At 51.1% G+C, this 16,450-nt stretch overlaps 1 protein-coding gene across 5 annotated transcripts; it reads left to right on the forward strand.

The window, feature by feature from the left end:
• The first annotated feature begins 4,533 nt into the window (after positions 1 to 4,533).
• VPS4A (vacuolar protein sorting 4 homolog A) lies at positions 4,534 to 15,358 on the forward strand. Of its 5 annotated transcripts, XM_067718898.1 has the most exons (12): positions 4,536 to 4,710; positions 8,179 to 8,290; positions 8,364 to 8,538; positions 9,835 to 9,896; positions 9,994 to 10,113; positions 10,727 to 10,883; positions 11,460 to 11,608; positions 11,971 to 12,052; positions 12,273 to 12,492; positions 13,876 to 14,016; positions 14,502 to 14,637; positions 14,952 to 15,358. In XM_067718898.1, exons 1-11 carry the CDS (start codon positions 4,690 to 4,692, stop codon positions 14,601 to 14,603), a joined length of 1,341 nt encoding a protein of 446 aa, XP_067574999.1. In that variant the 5' UTR covers positions 4,536 to 4,689; the 3' UTR covers positions 14,604 to 14,637; positions 14,952 to 15,358. The 5 variants fall into 5 exon arrangements, with proteins under 5 accessions (XP_067575002.1, XP_067574999.1, XP_067574998.1 ...); XM_067718897.1 differs by having other exon boundaries at positions 14,502 to 15,358; XM_067718899.1 differs by having other exon boundaries at positions 9,838 to 9,896; positions 14,502 to 15,358.
• Positions 15,359 to 16,450: the final 1,092 nt, after the last annotated feature.

Below are 16,450 nucleotides of genomic sequence, written 5' to 3' on the forward strand. Positions count from 1 at the left end.
AACTCCTACATCCGTGTCACCCAAATTTCCCAGTTGTTAACATTTTACCACATTTGTTCCATTACCTTCTCTTGTCTTTTTCTGCCACGATGCTCATCACCCTTAAATTCTCTAGTGTGTACTTTACAAACACAAGGACATTCTCCTGTATTGCCACCCTACAGCCCTCCCAATCAGGAAGTCAACTTTGGTACAACACTACCACCCATCCACAGACCCCATTTAAGTGCTCCAATCGTCCCAACAATGTCTCCTTTTCCCTTATGGCACAGGATCCTATCCAGTATCACATGTGTTTGGTTGTCACATCTTAGCCTCTTCTGGTGCCATTTTTAAACAGATTTAGGACAACTCCAAACTCTTAAAAACTTAGTTTCGGTTGTAGTTCTACCACTGACCATCTGTGTGATGGGAGCTTAATCACTGGATCAATCTGAGCTTTATCAAACTTTGAGTCACACAGAGGAGGGGCAAGTGAGAGATGGTTTCTCAAGAATCATGTTTGGAGATCACTGTTCCATTGATTTCAGTATCAGTCACTTTGTGTGATATCTCAGCAGAATTTTGCCCTGGCCCTACCTCTCCAAAATGTTACTCATCTGAACCTTGTTTTTTATAAATTTATTTATTTTATTTATTTATTTTTGGCTGTGTTGGGTCTTCGTTGCTGCACGCGGGCTTTCTCTAGTTGCAGCGAGCGGGGGCTACTCTTCGTTGTGGTGCATGGGCTTCTCATTGCAGTGGCTTCTCTTGTTGCATTCTCTTGTCCATTCACTTGTTGGAGCATGGACTCTAGGCACGTGGGCTTCCGTAGTTGTGGCTCGCGGGCTCTAGAGCGCAGGCTTGGTAGTTGTGGTGCACGGGCTTAGTTGCTCCGCGGCATGTGGGATCTTCCTGGACCAAGGCTCAAACCCGTGTCTCCTGCATTGGCAGGCGGATTCTTAACCACTGCGCCACCAGGGAAGCCCTGAACCTTGCTTTTATTCCTCCTCCTCCACACTGTTCATGCCCCCAACCAAGAAGCTCCTTAACAAATTGCTCAGAACCTACTGCTTGGCATGAGCCCTAGAATGCTGGAGTTTGTATAGTCTGATTTTATGAGGTTGTATTGGCTAAGGAGAGTTGATTCACCGGTCCAAGCTTGGGTTTACAACAAGTGCCACATCCTCAGCATCAACAGAACCCAATATAGAAAAGTGCTGTGCAAGAAAGAACAAATGGGCAGCCACTATGGAGAACAGTGTGGAGGTTCCTTAAAAAACTTATAGATAAATTTACCATGAGATCCAGCAATTCCACTCCTGGGCACATATGCGGAAAAACTCTAATTCAAAAAGATACATGCACCCCAGTGTTCATAGCAGCACTATTTACAGTAGCCAAGACATGGAAGCAACCTAAATGTCCATCGACAGAGGAATGGATAAAGATGTGGTACATATATACAACAGAATATTACTCAGCCATAAGAAAGAATGACATAATGCCATTTGCAGTAAAATGGATGGACCTAGAGATTATCATACTAAGCGAAGTAAGTCAGAAAGAGAGACAGATATATGATACCACTTATATGTGGAATCTAAAAATATGATACTAATGAATGTATTTACAAAAGAGAAATAGAGTTAGACATAGAAAACAAACTTGCGGTTACCAAAGGGGAAGGGGGGGCAATAAATTAGGAGTTTTGGATTAATAGATACACACTACTATATATAAAATAGATAAACAACAAAGACCTACTGCATAGCACAGGGAACTATATTCAATATCTTGTAATAACCTATAATGGAAAAGAATCTGAAAATATATATATATATCTGAATCACTTTGCTGTACACCTGAAACTATCACAACATTGTAAATCAACTACTTAAAAATAAAAAGAGCAAATGGAATTGGGCATTTGCAAGTCAATGACTTTCTACCTAAAATGTGGGAGCTGAGAATCTGATTCCTGCTCTAGTGAAAAAGAACATGAAGTTATTGATCTGATTCAGAATCAAGCCTAAACGTGCTCCATGTGCCAGCCCACAAATAACTTAGATTTAGTGCCTTTATTCCCCCTTTCCTTCCTCCATTCACACCTCCACCCCAGCAATGGCAACACCACTGCAGAATTGAGGTGTCCTCAGAGCCTGTTTTCAAGCTAGCATCCTAGAAGAAAGTCAACGACCAGTGATCCAGTGGTGATGGGGAGGAGTTCTGGTTTCCCATCGGAAGGACAGAAGTTCCTCTAGGAGGCGGGGCTTCCTCCCGGAAGCTCTGCCTTGTAAAGCAGTCAGCGTCTGGACAGCAGGCTCACGCAAGACAAGCTAAGCAAGAGGTCAGAGCAGAGTAGGCAGAACAAAGGGAAGATGAACACAGCCAGTGGAACTCAACCCCGCCAGCCCTTGCTATGGGCTGAACTGTATCCCACCAAAATTCATACATTGAGCCCTACCCTCAGCGCCTCAGAATGTATTTGGAAATAGAGCCTTTAAAGAGGTGATCCAGTTAAAATGATCCCATTAAGATGGACCCTAATCCAATCTGACTGGTATCCTTATAAGAAGAGGAAATGTGAAAAAGAGATACCATGGCTCATGTGAACAAAGACTCTCTGAGGACACAGCAAAAGCGTGGCCATGTGCAAGCCTAGAAAAGAGGCCTCAGAAGAAACCAACCAACCCTGCTAGCACCTTGATCTTGAACTTCTAGCCTACAGAACTGTGAGAAAATATATTTCTATTGTTTAAGCCACCCTGTGGTATCTTGTTATGGCAGCCTTAGCAGGCTAATACAAACTTCTCTAATTGTAGGGACTTTTCATTTTAATTCTGTCTTCCATCTGGAACAGCCTATCAAGTAACTGGAGTTAATATGTTCTCAGTTTCTCTGTTTCATGCTTATCCACCCGTTAGGTCCCTCTCTTTTGTTTGCTTATTAATTCTTTAGTTAATTATTAGTTCTTCCAGCAGATATTGAGTATCTGTCTTGTGCCAGGCCCCTGGAAAAGCCCCAGCCCTGTGCTCTCAATGATGTAAAAGCATAGTGACTATAACATAACATCATTGGTGCCAGACATCAAATGAAAGCCTCTCCACTCAGCCATCAGTGTCTAAAAGAGCAGTGTTTCAGGGTAGAAGCTGAGAAGCCATGATTTGGAGGGTGTCTGCCTCCTCATCTCACCCAGACTCCTCAAAGGCCTTGTCCTGCCACTCCTGCCATTATCCTGACTCCAGTGTCCACAGGGATGCTCAGCACCGGGCCTTTTGGTTCCTTGAACTCCCCGTGTGTGATGATGGCCCCTTTCGCTCCATGTCACCCATCCTCCAGCTCCCATGGTAGCGCCTCGACTGTGTTATACCTGAAACAGAGCCATTTCCAAAATTAAAAACTGAAGCATCCCTCTCCAGTGTGTTCCCACTGTGACTATCCTTCAATCTTTGGAGTCCTCAATTAGTCCACTGACACTTTTACTTTCTCCCTATTCACTTCCCACCTTACCTGGCTCTGATTCCATTGTAGTACCACACTCACCAAACCTGTGAATTCCCCTGATGCTCTATCTTCAAGGCAGCCTCATGGATGAACCCGCACTCGAGCAGCCGAGTACCGGGGAGAAAAATCCAAAACAAATTGTCATCTCTATACATTTATGGAAGTTGCCACCCTTTACCAGGTTTGCCCTTAACACAGTTCACTTGAAATGATTTCAAACCATCCTTACTCTCCTCACACCCCAGGCCTTCTACCTTCTCTCCCTCTCTCTCAGCAGATTCTCTTTCCTTCTAATTCACCAAGAAAACAGAGTCCATCCAAAGGTACTCTCCTAACTTCTTGTTACCTTCTGGCCAGCCTAGGTAGGCAACTATCTTCTCTGCTTCCACTGTAATGTCGGCAGCCAATCCACCCACCTAGGCTTTGGTCCTATTTCCGTTGGCTAGCTTTCTTTACTAGATCCTTCCTATTGGTTTTTTAAACATGCTGAACTCAATGAATGTGAACAACCAATCTGTTCTGCCTAAGTTCACCTGGGTAGAGCCCCTAGCTTTGGAGGCCTAAGAAAATCACTTTCCTAAGGAGAAAAGTAGTATAAAGCAAAACAGAATGGGCTTCAGACAGCGCCACCGGCCTCATAATAACCCGTTACCAGGGACTGAGCCCCAGTGTGGGGTACACTGTTTACATTAGCTAGCTCATTCATTTTCTCCGAAAGGCAAACAAGGTAGATACTAATTATTATCATACCCTATTAAACATCAGGAACCCAAAGCTCTGGGAAGTCAGGCTTATTGTGCGAGTAAAAACTGCCCTATAGGTGCTGTTTTATTCAAAGTGGGATCCAGGACTTGAGGATTCCATTCTGCTATGCTTCTGGCCCCGCCCCCTCGGGCCCCCAGTCCCGCCCCACCCCCGACGCGCCCCTTGCCCCGTCCGGACCCTAGTCCCACAGCCACGGCGGGGAGCGGCGCCTGCAGTGCCGGTCGTGACCGCCGGGGGGCAGCCGCGCGGCTCGGACCCGACCGCTCTGCGCCGCGCTACTCGCTCGCCCTCAGACTCCGCTCACCTACGAGCGGCCACCCTGCCCGTGCCCAGCGCCGTCCCGCCGCGCTCCCCGCGCCGAACCAGCTCCGCGGCTCTCGGGGCCGGACCGAGGCTGCAAGCAGCGCCGCGGGGTGTGGGGCGGACCCAGGAGATGAAATGACAACGTCAACCCTCCAGGTACCTCGGCGCGGCGCGGCGCGGCCCGGCCCGGCTTGAGGAGGCCGAAGGAGGCGCGGCGGGGCCTGCGAGCGGGCAGGCGGGCGGCCTCCTCGGAGCCCCGGCCTCGCGCCCCCGCCCTGTCGCCCTGTCGTCGCCTCCGCCCGTTTCTCTTTTCTCGCGCTCGGAGCCGAGGGTCGCCTCTCGTCCAGAACGCCCGGCTCCCTCGGCCGTGCAGAGCCCCGAGGCCGCTACATGTAGTCGGCGCCCCGGGACTGCCCTGGGGATCAGCCTCACCCGGGCCTCACAAGCGACACCCGGGAAGCTTGGGCCCGCGGTCGGGCCGCTGGCTTTCCCTCCTCCTCCTCCTGCTTCCCTTCGAACAAACCCCCGCTCCTTCCACGGTCTCCGATTTCCTTTTCTCGGCCAAAGACCCTTCATTCATTCCTTATATCGCGTCGGGTGGTGCTGGGGTGGCGCCACCTGGATGCATGACTGACCCATCCTCCAGGTGCTGCCGGCATTTGCTGGGCCGGAAAACAAACTGTTTTGCCTCAGACCTGAGCTTGAATCTCGGCTCTGCCACTCACTAGCATGTGACCTTGGGCGCTCGTTAGCTGATCTTGGAATCTCGGGTTTTCCGTCAGTAAAGTGGGGTAATACCCTGTATAGGGTTGTTGTGATAGTGGTTCTAGATTGAGTAGGTCAGGTAAAGCATTCTTAACACAGTGTCGGTTACATACTAAGTGCTCATTAAGTGATGACAGACACAGTGCTTGGGAGAGTTAGGCAAGAGGTCATGGAAGAAGAGGCATTTGGCTGGGTGGTCAAAGGATGGGGGGGGCATGCAGGTACCTGGAGGTGGAGGAGGGATGGTTACTCCAGGTGGACAAAAAGAGAGGAACAGAGGCGTGGAATACAGTGGGTTACTAAGCCAGGAATTTGCTGGAGTCCAAAGCCAAGCCCCACCATCCACCAGCAGAAGCTGTTATCACACGGGTCGACAGACATGGCCTGCAGATCTCACCTGCCCAGTTTTTATTGGGCTTGTGAGATAAGAATGTTTTTTCCTTTTTTTAGAAGAACAGCTTTATTAAGATATAACTCACATGCCATACAATTCACCTATTTAAAGTGTGCAGTTCAGTCCTTTTAGTATATTCATAGTTGTGCAACCATCACCACAATCACTTTTAGAACACTTTCATCACCCCCCTGATCCCTCTATTCCCCCTAACCCTAGGCAAACACTAATCTACTCTCTGTCCCTATGCATTTCCGTATTCCGGGCATTTCATACAAATGGAATTATATAATATGTGGTCCAGTGTGACTGGCTTCATTCACTTAACATCGTGTCCTAGGTTTTTACGTTTTTTTTTTTTTTTTTTTTTTTTGCGGTACGCGGGCCTCTCACTGTTGTGGCCTCTCCCGCTGCGGAGCACAGGTTCCGGATGCGCAGGCTCAGCGGCCATGGCTCACGGGCCCAGCTGCTCCGCGGCATGTGGGATCCTCCCGGACCGGGGCACGAACCCACATACCCTGCATCGGCAGGCGGACTCCCAACCACTGCGCCACCAGGGAAACCCGGTTTTTACGTTTTTAAGTGTCTGAAGAAAGGGATATTTCATGATATGTGAAAATCATGAAATTCAAATTTCAGTATCTATAAATAAAGTTTTATTGGAACACATCTCTGCTCATTTGTTTACATATTGTCTGTGGCTGCTTTGGGGCTACAAAGGCAGAGTTGAGTAGTTGCAACAGAGATTGTATGGCAGGAAAGTCTAAAATATTTACATTCTGTTCCTTTACAGAAAGTTTGCCACCTCCTCTGTTAGCACATCTTTGTTACCCTTTTCTTCCATCCTCATCCTTTGGCACACCTGTTACTAGAGATTCAGCAGGGCTGGTAGTTTTATTTGTCACCTTTCCATGCTGTTATGCAAAACTGTTCGTCTCCAAGTTGCAGATCAGTCCTCTTGTATGTGAAAAACTCTTTATGGTTGCCAGAACAACCGAATATACTCTGAGGTGCAATAATTAATAGAGTATCTAGAAGGAGGGAGGGGATGGGCCTGCCTTGCCATGTGAGAGGCAGAGCATACCTCGAGTATCGTTCTGAACCCCCCTTTCAAAATGACAGACCCAAGCAAAGTGTATAGAGTGGAAAAGTCCAAGGAACTGGGGGTGTGTGTTCTGGAAACTAGAAGCCACTGGTGATGGGGGCACCCCTTTCATGTCTATCTGGAGGAAGGGCCTCGTGGAGGAGAGTAGACACGTGAAGCTTGTGGTTAAACTAATTATGCAGGAAGGTTCAGGGTGCCTAGCCATTATCTATTTCTAAGTATTGTAGGGAGCTGAAGCTTGAAAACAGTAGCCAACACTCACCTTTCCTCATCTCTTCAACCTGGTGAGTTTGTTTTACATCAGCCTGGCGTAATCTATCCCAGTCTGTTTGTTCTGTAGCACTCCCTGTGTCTTTCTGAGACTTCTTATTTTCAGATGAGAAAGGGCTGCACAGATGCCCAGGCCCTGCCAAGAGCTGGTCAGGAGGCTTATTGTTCACTGTGGAAGGAACTGTGTGTATACAGTGGGTTCTGCCTGCCTGGTGTCTAGTGCTGTATCAGCCTGCAGAGGATAATTCTGGTAGTGCTTCCCAGGTTGGTAAAGCTGTGGTTTCTAAAACTGGATATGTAGTCATGGGGCAGCTGCCTGAAAGATCCAGCATGCTTTAAGTTCAGGGCAGAGTACAGACCTACAGGGTTTAAAGGTTTACAGAGGCTCTCACAGAGTTCTTAGGAGGTTCCAGAGGATCGCTGCCCTCCACTGGCAGCTCATATATGCCTCTGGAGTAAGCACACACTTTTCTTCCTGGATCTACTGGTGTATTGAATCACACGTCTAAGCATCCCTTCCCTAGGTCTCAACTTTAGGGAAACTATCTTCTCTTTTCAGCCTAGAGAAGTGAGTTGGGCCAGTAGAAAGAAGCAGAGATCCCTTTAAGTCCCTCTCATAAAACTCTTGGGTCGATGGAGGACTTTCCTAGCTGGCTGGCTCCTCTCTGGCCCATGAGGTCAAGGACGGTTTCTGGCCTCCATGCTGAACCACACAGCAATCAGTTGGTTCTGAGGTTTGCCCTGTTGCAGGCTCTCAGTCCAGGTCTATTTCTCTTTCCCCCAAAGCTGTGAAATAGAAAGTGAACTCTCCCTTTGAGCCCTAACCTGAGATACATGATCAGGCTTCTGCTTGACTGAGAAGGAGGTTGCTTTTAACTGTATGAGTGTATTGTGAAAAGGAATGGCTGTCTTTTAAAGCTTCCTTTCAGGGCCTTTCTAGTTGATGTTGGACAAGTAGGCCAACATAAAGGTCTGTGACTGACAGAGTTCCGGGCCTGGCAATATCTCTTAACAGTGTATTCCTGCTGCCTGGAACCCAGGGGCTTTCTGGATCTCTTGGGAAGCACTGGGTTATGTTTTGCCTTTCCAGAAAGCCATTGATCTGGTGACAAAAGCCACAGAAGAGGATAAAGCCAAGAACTACGAGGAGGCCCTCCGGCTCTACCAGCATGCCGTGGAGTATTTCCTGCATGCTATCAAATGTGAGTCCCACGTGGGGTCCTCCCCAGCCGCAGAGCCCCTGCGAGAGGAGGGCGGGCACACGGGGGCTCGCAGGGGCCCCTACGTGGTTCCTCTTTGCAGATGAGGCACACAGCGACAAAGCCAAGGAGAGCATTCGAGCCAAGTGCATGCAGTACCTAGACCGGGCAGAGAAGCTGAAGGATTATTTACGAAATAAAGAGAAGCATGGCAAGAAGCCAGTCAAAGAGAACCAGAGCGAGAGCAAGGGGTGAGTACGGAGGAGCGGAGGACCTGGTGGGGACCAGAGCCCCCACAAACAGGTGTCTGTTTCCTGTGTCGCCGTCATCTTGGTGCTGACGCTGCTGTGGACTTTCCTGGCACCTTCCTTTTGGGAAATTCTGTTCATAATAGTGATAATGCCTGCAGCTGCCTTCGTCAGGCACTTTACAGGAAACTTCCACTTATCAATACATCATCTCATTGGATCTGTATGGAAAAGCTGTGGGCAAGGTGGGGAGCCAGACTCTGAGGATCTAGCCCAGCTCTGCCACTTCCTAGCCGTGTGACCTTGGACAAGTGCCATGACCCTTCTGGGCCTGCACGTTCCTCATCTGTAGGAGGAGGAAGGTAGTGGGACTTCCCTCCTAGTGTTGCTCTGAGGAGCAAATGAGACGATGCGGATAAGGCCCTGAGAAGAGGGCTTGGAGCGCAGTAAGGATCGAATAAATGTCAGCTGCTGTTATTCTCATCTTCATCTGACAGATATGGCAGCAGACTCAGAGAGGTTCAGGGATGGCCACAGAGCTGGTACTTGATGGAGTCTGGACCCACACCCGGGGCCTCTGTTTCTGACTTTAAAGCCATGTTCCCTCTACAGCCTGTCACCTCCCATCTGTGTTTTGAGCACAAAGGCCAGTGGTGTCCTGGAGGTGAGGGGAGGGTGCCCAGCTGGGGAGTAGGAGAGAGGAAGGTGGTGTGTCAGCTGCCTCCCCAGAGTGGGAGGCCCTGCTCCTGGACGGAGAGGACACGCCTGTGCTTAGACTCCTGGACGGAGAGGACACGCCTGTGCCCAGAGTGCGAGACACACTGAGGTAGGGGCAGGAGGGCAGGCACCTTCAGGAGGGCTGGAAGAGTTTTAAGGATGGCAAGTTACTTATGTCCGAATAGGGATTGGCCCTGGAGGCACAGCCACTTGCTGTCCTGTTTTGAGTCCCTATAAAAGGCCAGTAACAGCTCCAAGTGCTTGCCTGGCTGCTCTTGAAGTCCAGCCAAAGTACAGGTCCCTCACCAGCCTGCTAGAGAGGACACATGCCGCGATTCTTATGCCCTTGATGAAGAAGCGAGGGTGGGTTATGAGAGTGTTTCCTGGAGGATCCAGAGGGGAGTGCTGATGATGTGTGGCCCCGACATCCCCGAGGTGCCTGTCTGTGGGTCTCTCACCACTGTTGAGCAGGGAAAGCATCTTTTTAGCACCAGGCTGGCAGCCAGAGCCTGGCCTTGCTCTGAGAGCCCCCTTGCCAACTGCCTCTTGCTCCAGCCTGTCATCTTCTGTCTCCTTTCCCAGCAGCGATAGTGACAGTGAAGGGGATAATCCAGAGAAAAAGAAATTGCAAGAACAGCTGATGGGTAAGAGGCTTGAGGCCTGTGGTGATGGGAGGGGGATGTGGCAAGGAGCCCCTGGTGAGTTGGGCTCCAGGTCGAAGGCTCTGCCCTCATCTTGCAGGTGCTGTCGTGATGGAGAAGCCCAACATTCGGTGGAATGACGTGGCCGGGCTGGAGGGGGCCAAGGAGGCCCTCAAAGAAGCTGTCATTTTGCCAATTAAATTCCCACACTTGTTCACAGGTAAGAGTTGAGCCACTTTAGGCCCAGATGCAAAAATATCAGGCTTCTGGGAATTCCCTGGCGGTCCAGTGGTTAGGACTCTGCGCTGTCACTGCTGTGGTCTCGGGTCAGTCCCTGGTCAGGGAACTAACATCCCGCAAGCCGCGTGGCGTGGCCAAAAAAAAAAAAAGAAAAATCAGGCTTCTGAGGCCACCAGCTGAGGGCCCCCATTATGAAGGTGTCCAGGTGGCAGATGGTGACTTGGCTCCCTTTTGCCCTTAGCAGGCAAGGGCCCAGGGCCTGCTCATCACAGTCATCTACTCCTTGGCTTCTCTTCAGTGTCAGAAACACTTCTGTGGCTAGAACTTTGACTTGACCATCTCAGTGGTAGGCAGGGTTAGGAACCAGTGCCAGCCAGTGTCACTTTGCCAGGTCCTGGGGGTCATGAGCCAGGGCTAGGATCAAGCCCTCGGCAGGTGATTTAGTTCCCTTTGCTCCTTTGCTCCTAGAGCAAAGTTGTCATGTAGAACTTTTCATTTCTGCCTGTGTTTACCATGACTGAGGCCCCTCTGCTTTTTTCTGTTCCCTTTCCCCAGTCAGGAAGAAGCTTACTTCAGTTCATTCTTTCTCGTAGGCAAGCGTACCCCTTGGCGGGGAATACTGCTCTTCGGACCCCCTGGCACAGGGAAATCCTACCTGGCCAAAGCAGTGGCAACGGAGGCCAACAACTCTACCTTCTTCTCTGTGTCCTCCTCAGACTTGATGTCTAAGTGGTTGGGGGAGAGTGAGAAGTAAGTCAGCCGCCAGGCTCCACTCTCCTGGCAGCCCTGGCAGCTGCTCGTGGTCCAGCTTCCCTGCCCTTGGAATCACCTCCCAGAGGAGCCGCTGTGGATGGCCAGGAAGAGTAGCTGGGAGAGGGGTATCTTGCTAGCTCGTCAGGTAGGACACGGTCCTCACAGAGCCAACGGAGACTGGAAGGGAACTTGGGAGCCATAAGTCCTCATGAAGGGAAGGGAAAGGTGCTCACAGTAACTGGGTTTCAGCTGAGTGTTCTCTGTTGGGGACTTTATACAGTTAACTTATTCCCCATACCGGCTCCCATTTTGCAGATGATCAAACTGAGGCGGAGAGGAAGGGAAGTGACTTGTCCTCAGACCAGAGCTAATGAACGGGGCTGCCAGGATTTGAAGTTGTTGCCAAGGCTTGCTCTTCCTCTCAGTGCAGTGCTGCCAGAGGATCTGTTACCACTATTTTTTCTGTCGTCTCAGCCTCTCCAAGGGAAGGGCAAGAGGAGAGGTGGTGCTTGGGACCCCGGCTGGGCATGTGTGCAGGTGTCTGGATCCCAACCCTGTGTCTCACCCTCACAGGCTAGTCAAGAACCTGTTTGAGCTGGCCAGGCAGCACAAGCCCTCCATCATCTTCATTGACGAGGTGGATTCGCTCTGCGGATCCCGCAACGAAAATGAGAGTGAGGCCGCCCGAAGGATCAAAACGGAGTTCCTGGTCCAGATGCAGGGTGTGTGCCAGTCCCGGGTCCCCTCCCTGGTTCTCGTCCCCCGCTAAAGCCAGCCTAGGGCGTCATTATTAGCTGTGGCTGGACCTGACTGTCCTTTCAGTGGAGGGGATATCAGAGAAGCAATTCTTAGCTCCTTCTCATTGAGGAGAGGTTACTGCAGCCTTGGCTGGCCACCTCTCCGCCCCTCCCAAGGCAGGCAGGGCTGTAGGGCTCTTCACCCAACTAAAGCCAGCCGGGTTCCTGACGGTGGTGTCACAGGGACAGCTCCAGTTCAGGACGCAAAGTCCCTGAGGTCCTTCCCACAGGTTCTGACTGATCCTTGCAGGTGTTGAGTTGGCGTCTGTGTTTCCCTTTCTCCACAGGGGTGGGGAATAACAATGATGGGACTCTGGTACTTGGTGCCACAAACATCCCGTGGGTTTTGGATTCAGCCATTAGAAGGAGGTGAGTGTTCCCCAGTAGGAGGCAGGGGCCGAGATCTGTCTCCAGCCGTGGTCAACCTGCTGCTGGCAGCAGGGGGTGCAGCCTGACCCCGTTTCTCTGGCGGCTTCTCCGTGTCTGCAGAGCCCTTAGTGAAGCCGGCTTCTGGAGGGCCCCCCAAGCCTCTCCATTGAGACCATCCCGCCATCCACTCTCAAGTCGTGCCATGTGCTTGTCTCTCTAGGTTTGAAAAGCGAATTTATATCCCATTGCCGGAGGAGGCTGCCCGTGCCCAGATGTTCCGGTTGCATCTGGGGAGCACTCCTCACAACCTCACAGACGCCAACATCCACGAGCTGGCCCGGAAGACGGAAGGCTACTCGGGCGCAGACATCAGCATCATCGTGCGGGATTCCCTCATGCAGCCCGTGAGGAAAGTACAGTCAGCGACACACTTCAAAAAGGTGAGTGGGCCAGCAAGGAATTGCTTAGAAAGTGTCACAGGAAAGGGGATATTGGCTTTCTGGCTGCTTGGGTGACACATTTTGGGTCTCCTGGGGAGCCAAGGGTAAGTGCATGGTGAGCTCTCTGACTCCAGGGGCTGGGGTTACACCTGCTTCCACCTCCCCTGCAGTTCTGGCTGGAGGGCGACCATCTCAGATTGTGTGATGCTAGAGGACAGGGCACCGTGACTGTCACCTCTGCCACCCCTGCAGTCAGCACTGTGCTGATGCGCATGGTAGACCCTGCTGCATGTCTGAAAGCAGTGGGTGCAAAATCACACACCATGAAGAAGAACTCCATTCACGCAGCAGATGTTTGTCAGGTGTCGCCGAGGGTCCTACTGTGTGCCTGGCACTGTTCTAGGTGTTGGGGAGACACTTGTGACCACAGCAGACAAAAATCCCTGCCCTAGGGCTTCCCTGGTGGCGCAGTGGTTGAGAATCTGCCTGCTAATGCAGGGGACACGGGTTCGAGCCCTGGTCTGGGAGGATCCCACATGCCGCGGAGCAACTAGGCCCGTGAGCCACAACTACTGAGCCTGCGCGTCTGGAGCCTGTGCTCCGCAACAAGAGAGGAAGCGACAGTGAGAGGCCCGCGCACCGCGATGAAGAGTGGCCCCCGCTCGCCACGACTAGAGAAAGCCCTCGCACAGAAACAAAGACCCAACACAACAAAAATTAATTAATTAATTAATAAACTCCTACCCCCAACATCTTCTTTAAAAAAAAAAAAAAAAAAAAATCCCTGCCCTACAAGAGCCTCGTTTCTAGTGGGGGAGACAGACAACAAACAAAATAAAGACTCATTTCTTAGAGGGTAATGAGGGGAAGACGGAGCGAGGGAGGGAGGTCTGGTGTTTCTGAGGTTTGGAGGGGGTGTGGGTAGGTTTCACTTTTAAAGGACATGCCACACTGGGTGACACTGAGTCAAGAGTTGAATGACGGGAGGGATTGAGCCTTGGGGATATTTGGGGAGATGTTGCCAATGGAGCACGCAGCCTTCGGTTGGAAAAACATTTTGATGTCACTGCACTTGTGGTGAGATTTGATGGAGTTGATGAGGAAGAGGAAGCTTTCTAGGCATTTGGGCCACAGATTGAGATTCCAGAGAATAGTAGCTGGAATAGCACGCTGATCACGAACCTCTGAAATCAGACTTGGAGCCACACTGACTGCCCAGCCCAAGGGTTTGAAGGAGCCCATCAGTCAGATCAGACTGATGATCTAGAAACCCAGGCATTTGTTCATACCATGCTCAGGACTCAGAAACCTGAGTCGTCCCGCCCCTTCCCCAAATGCCATGGGGCAACCCCTCCAGCCAGTCAAACTCCTGTTTGGTTTCAGGTCTGTGGCCCTTCCCGCACCAACCCTAGCATTATGATCGACGACCTTCTGACCCCATGCTCACCAGGGGACCCAGGGGCCATGGAAATGACTTGGATGGATGTCCCCGGTGACAAACTCTTAGAGCCTGTGGTTTGCATGGTAAGTGGCCAGCTGGGAGAGAGGACTACACAGAGCTTGTTTTGTACACAGAAGGAACCAGTAAATGTCTGTCAGCACGGTTTGATTTGGTGCAGTTGCATAGGCAGCCTCTCATCTGACTGTTCTTGGCCTCTCCTTATCCTGGTCTTGCCTGTTCTGTGAGGCAAGTGTTTGCCATTGGGCCTGGTGTGGTGGGCGTGCAGTTGGAAAAGAGCTTCTCACATGAGTTAAGAAATAATGGGAACTTAGATTCTCTCAACCGGAAGTAGGCCATCTGGAAATGACATGAGCTGCCTCAGGAGGGGAGCGTCCCTACCCCAGGAGGCCTTCAGGCAGAAACCAGGCAACGGGAGTTCTGCATTAGGGGCTGGGGCGTGACCTCGGCGGCAGGGCTCTTCCCACCCTGGACTGCATGGGGTTGAGACTAAGGCAGGCTGAGGCCCTGGAGCCCAGCCTCCCTCACCCACAAGCACTTGTCTTTGCAGTCGGACATGCTCCGGTCTTTGGCCACCACTCGGCCCACCGTGAATGCAGATGACCTCCTGAAAGTGAAGAAATTCTCAGAGGACTTTGGACAGGAGAGTTAAAACCTTCTTCACATGCGTGATGGTGAAGGTGGGAGTTGATTGGGGTCAATCCATGGTACTCCCCATGGCAGTGGCCAGACAGGGCTCCAGGGCTTGTCCTAAAGTCACTACAGCATCCCCTCTGCTGTCTGGCCATCAGCTGGGGGAGCAGGAAGGAAGGGCCTCCCCGGCCGCGGAGACGCAGAAGCACATTCGGCACCCAGTGGAATTTGGGCTCTTCCTGCTTCCTCCTCCTCCTCTTGTGGATGCTCACCACCTCCTTGTCCTGCTCCTCCATGGTTTTTTTTTAAACCATTTTTTGTTCCCCTAAATTAATGCTGCTTGGATTTTCGTCGTTTATAAATAAAGTTAAGATCTGCCTGAAGCGTCAAGGAGCGGAAGCAGCCCGTGCTTCGGGCTTGGTGCGGCAGACCTTCGGAATGGCTGGCCAGAGCCCCGCTGCCCATCCCTTCCAGACCCAAGTTTTGCTCCATGTGAACAGAATGGCTGATGCTCTGGGTCCCCAGCCCCGGCTCTGTCTGTAAAGGCCAAGAGTAAAGCCAAGCCATTCTCTCCCTCCGGGCCCTGTGTCCTCCCTGCAGGAGAAGAGGATGGTTTTTGTGAGCACAAAGCTGTATAGGTGAGAACGAGTGAAGGCAGTCAGTCGGGTTTCCCTGCTGCCTTTTCTTCCCTCTGAATGTGAGAACACTGAACCCGGCCACTGCCCCCGGGTCCCTGTCCTGGAAAGGGGCTAATAAATCCTTTTCCTTTCTTGAGCCACCTGAGTGATCTCATCTTTGACTCTTGTCTGAGGCTCTTTGAAGGCCACACTTGCTTCTACTAGAAAGATCCTCTGGGGTCTGCTCCCTTTTCAGTGGAGTAGCAAGTAAACAGGAACGTCACCAGCTGCTGCAGTTTCCGGGCCTGTTCTCCAGTCAGGTTCATGAGGCCTTTCTTCCCCCAAGGCCTCAGAAGTGCAGTGGGGGTGTTTAAGGGACTTGGGCGATTGTTGCTGTTCAGCCTACAGATCAGGGGCTGCAAACTGGGAAGCCTGTGGGCCAGACGTGGCCTGCAGTTGTGCTTTGGTTTGGTCTGCTGCCAACATTTAAAGTCAAGTTGACATAAAAATTTAGATCTCTGGCTTCTGAAACAGTAGTTTAGGAAACACTGGACCTGAATCCCCATGAGGCAGCCTATCAGCTGCATCTGAGCAGGGCCTTTCTTGTTCATAGGAGGACTGTGTTTTCCAGCTCACGCGTCCCCACCTGGACTGCCTCCTTTGCATTTCCTGTCCAGCCCCTGTGGCCATTTGAACCTGTGACTCCTGATAGTGAGACAGCCAAGGCTCCAGAGCTAGCAGCCCTGGAAGTGCTGTCTGAGGGGCAGCAGAAGCAGCCTGGCATCCGGTTCCTGTAGCTCTCCTCCCCCTCCAAAACCTAGCATTCTTCCTCTGTATCTTCAACCAGAATGGTCCAGAGCTGATTATGTGGCCCCTCTTGATCTTGTTAGCTTTGCACTGTGGTGTTTAACTTTTGCTTGGTTCCTTGAAGGCTTAGGCCCAGTGTTCCTCTCCAGTGCTGGTGGATCAGCAGGCCTGACCTCCAGATGTCACTGTGGCTGGGATCTTTGTCACTCACTCAGGAGCTCCCCTATTATATTCTTGATTAGTTATGTGCCTTCAGCCGCCAATTGCTGGTCTATAAACCACCCCCTCCTTGTACTGCTTCATTTTAGTTAGTTGTGTCTGGTTACCTTTACTTAAATCAGAAGGCTCTTGCCTTTTTTTTTTTTTTCTTAACCTGCTTCCTTATTTCTACTGCTTGAACACCTTGGCAAGTCACAGGGGTTAGCAGAAACTGTAGGACTGC

This window comes from Pseudorca crassidens, chromosome 20, assembly GCF_039906515.1.
Source record: "Pseudorca crassidens isolate mPseCra1 chromosome 20, mPseCra1.hap1, whole genome shotgun sequence".
In the NCBI taxonomy this organism is placed as follows: Eukaryota; Metazoa; Chordata; class Mammalia; order Artiodactyla; family Delphinidae; genus Pseudorca; species Pseudorca crassidens.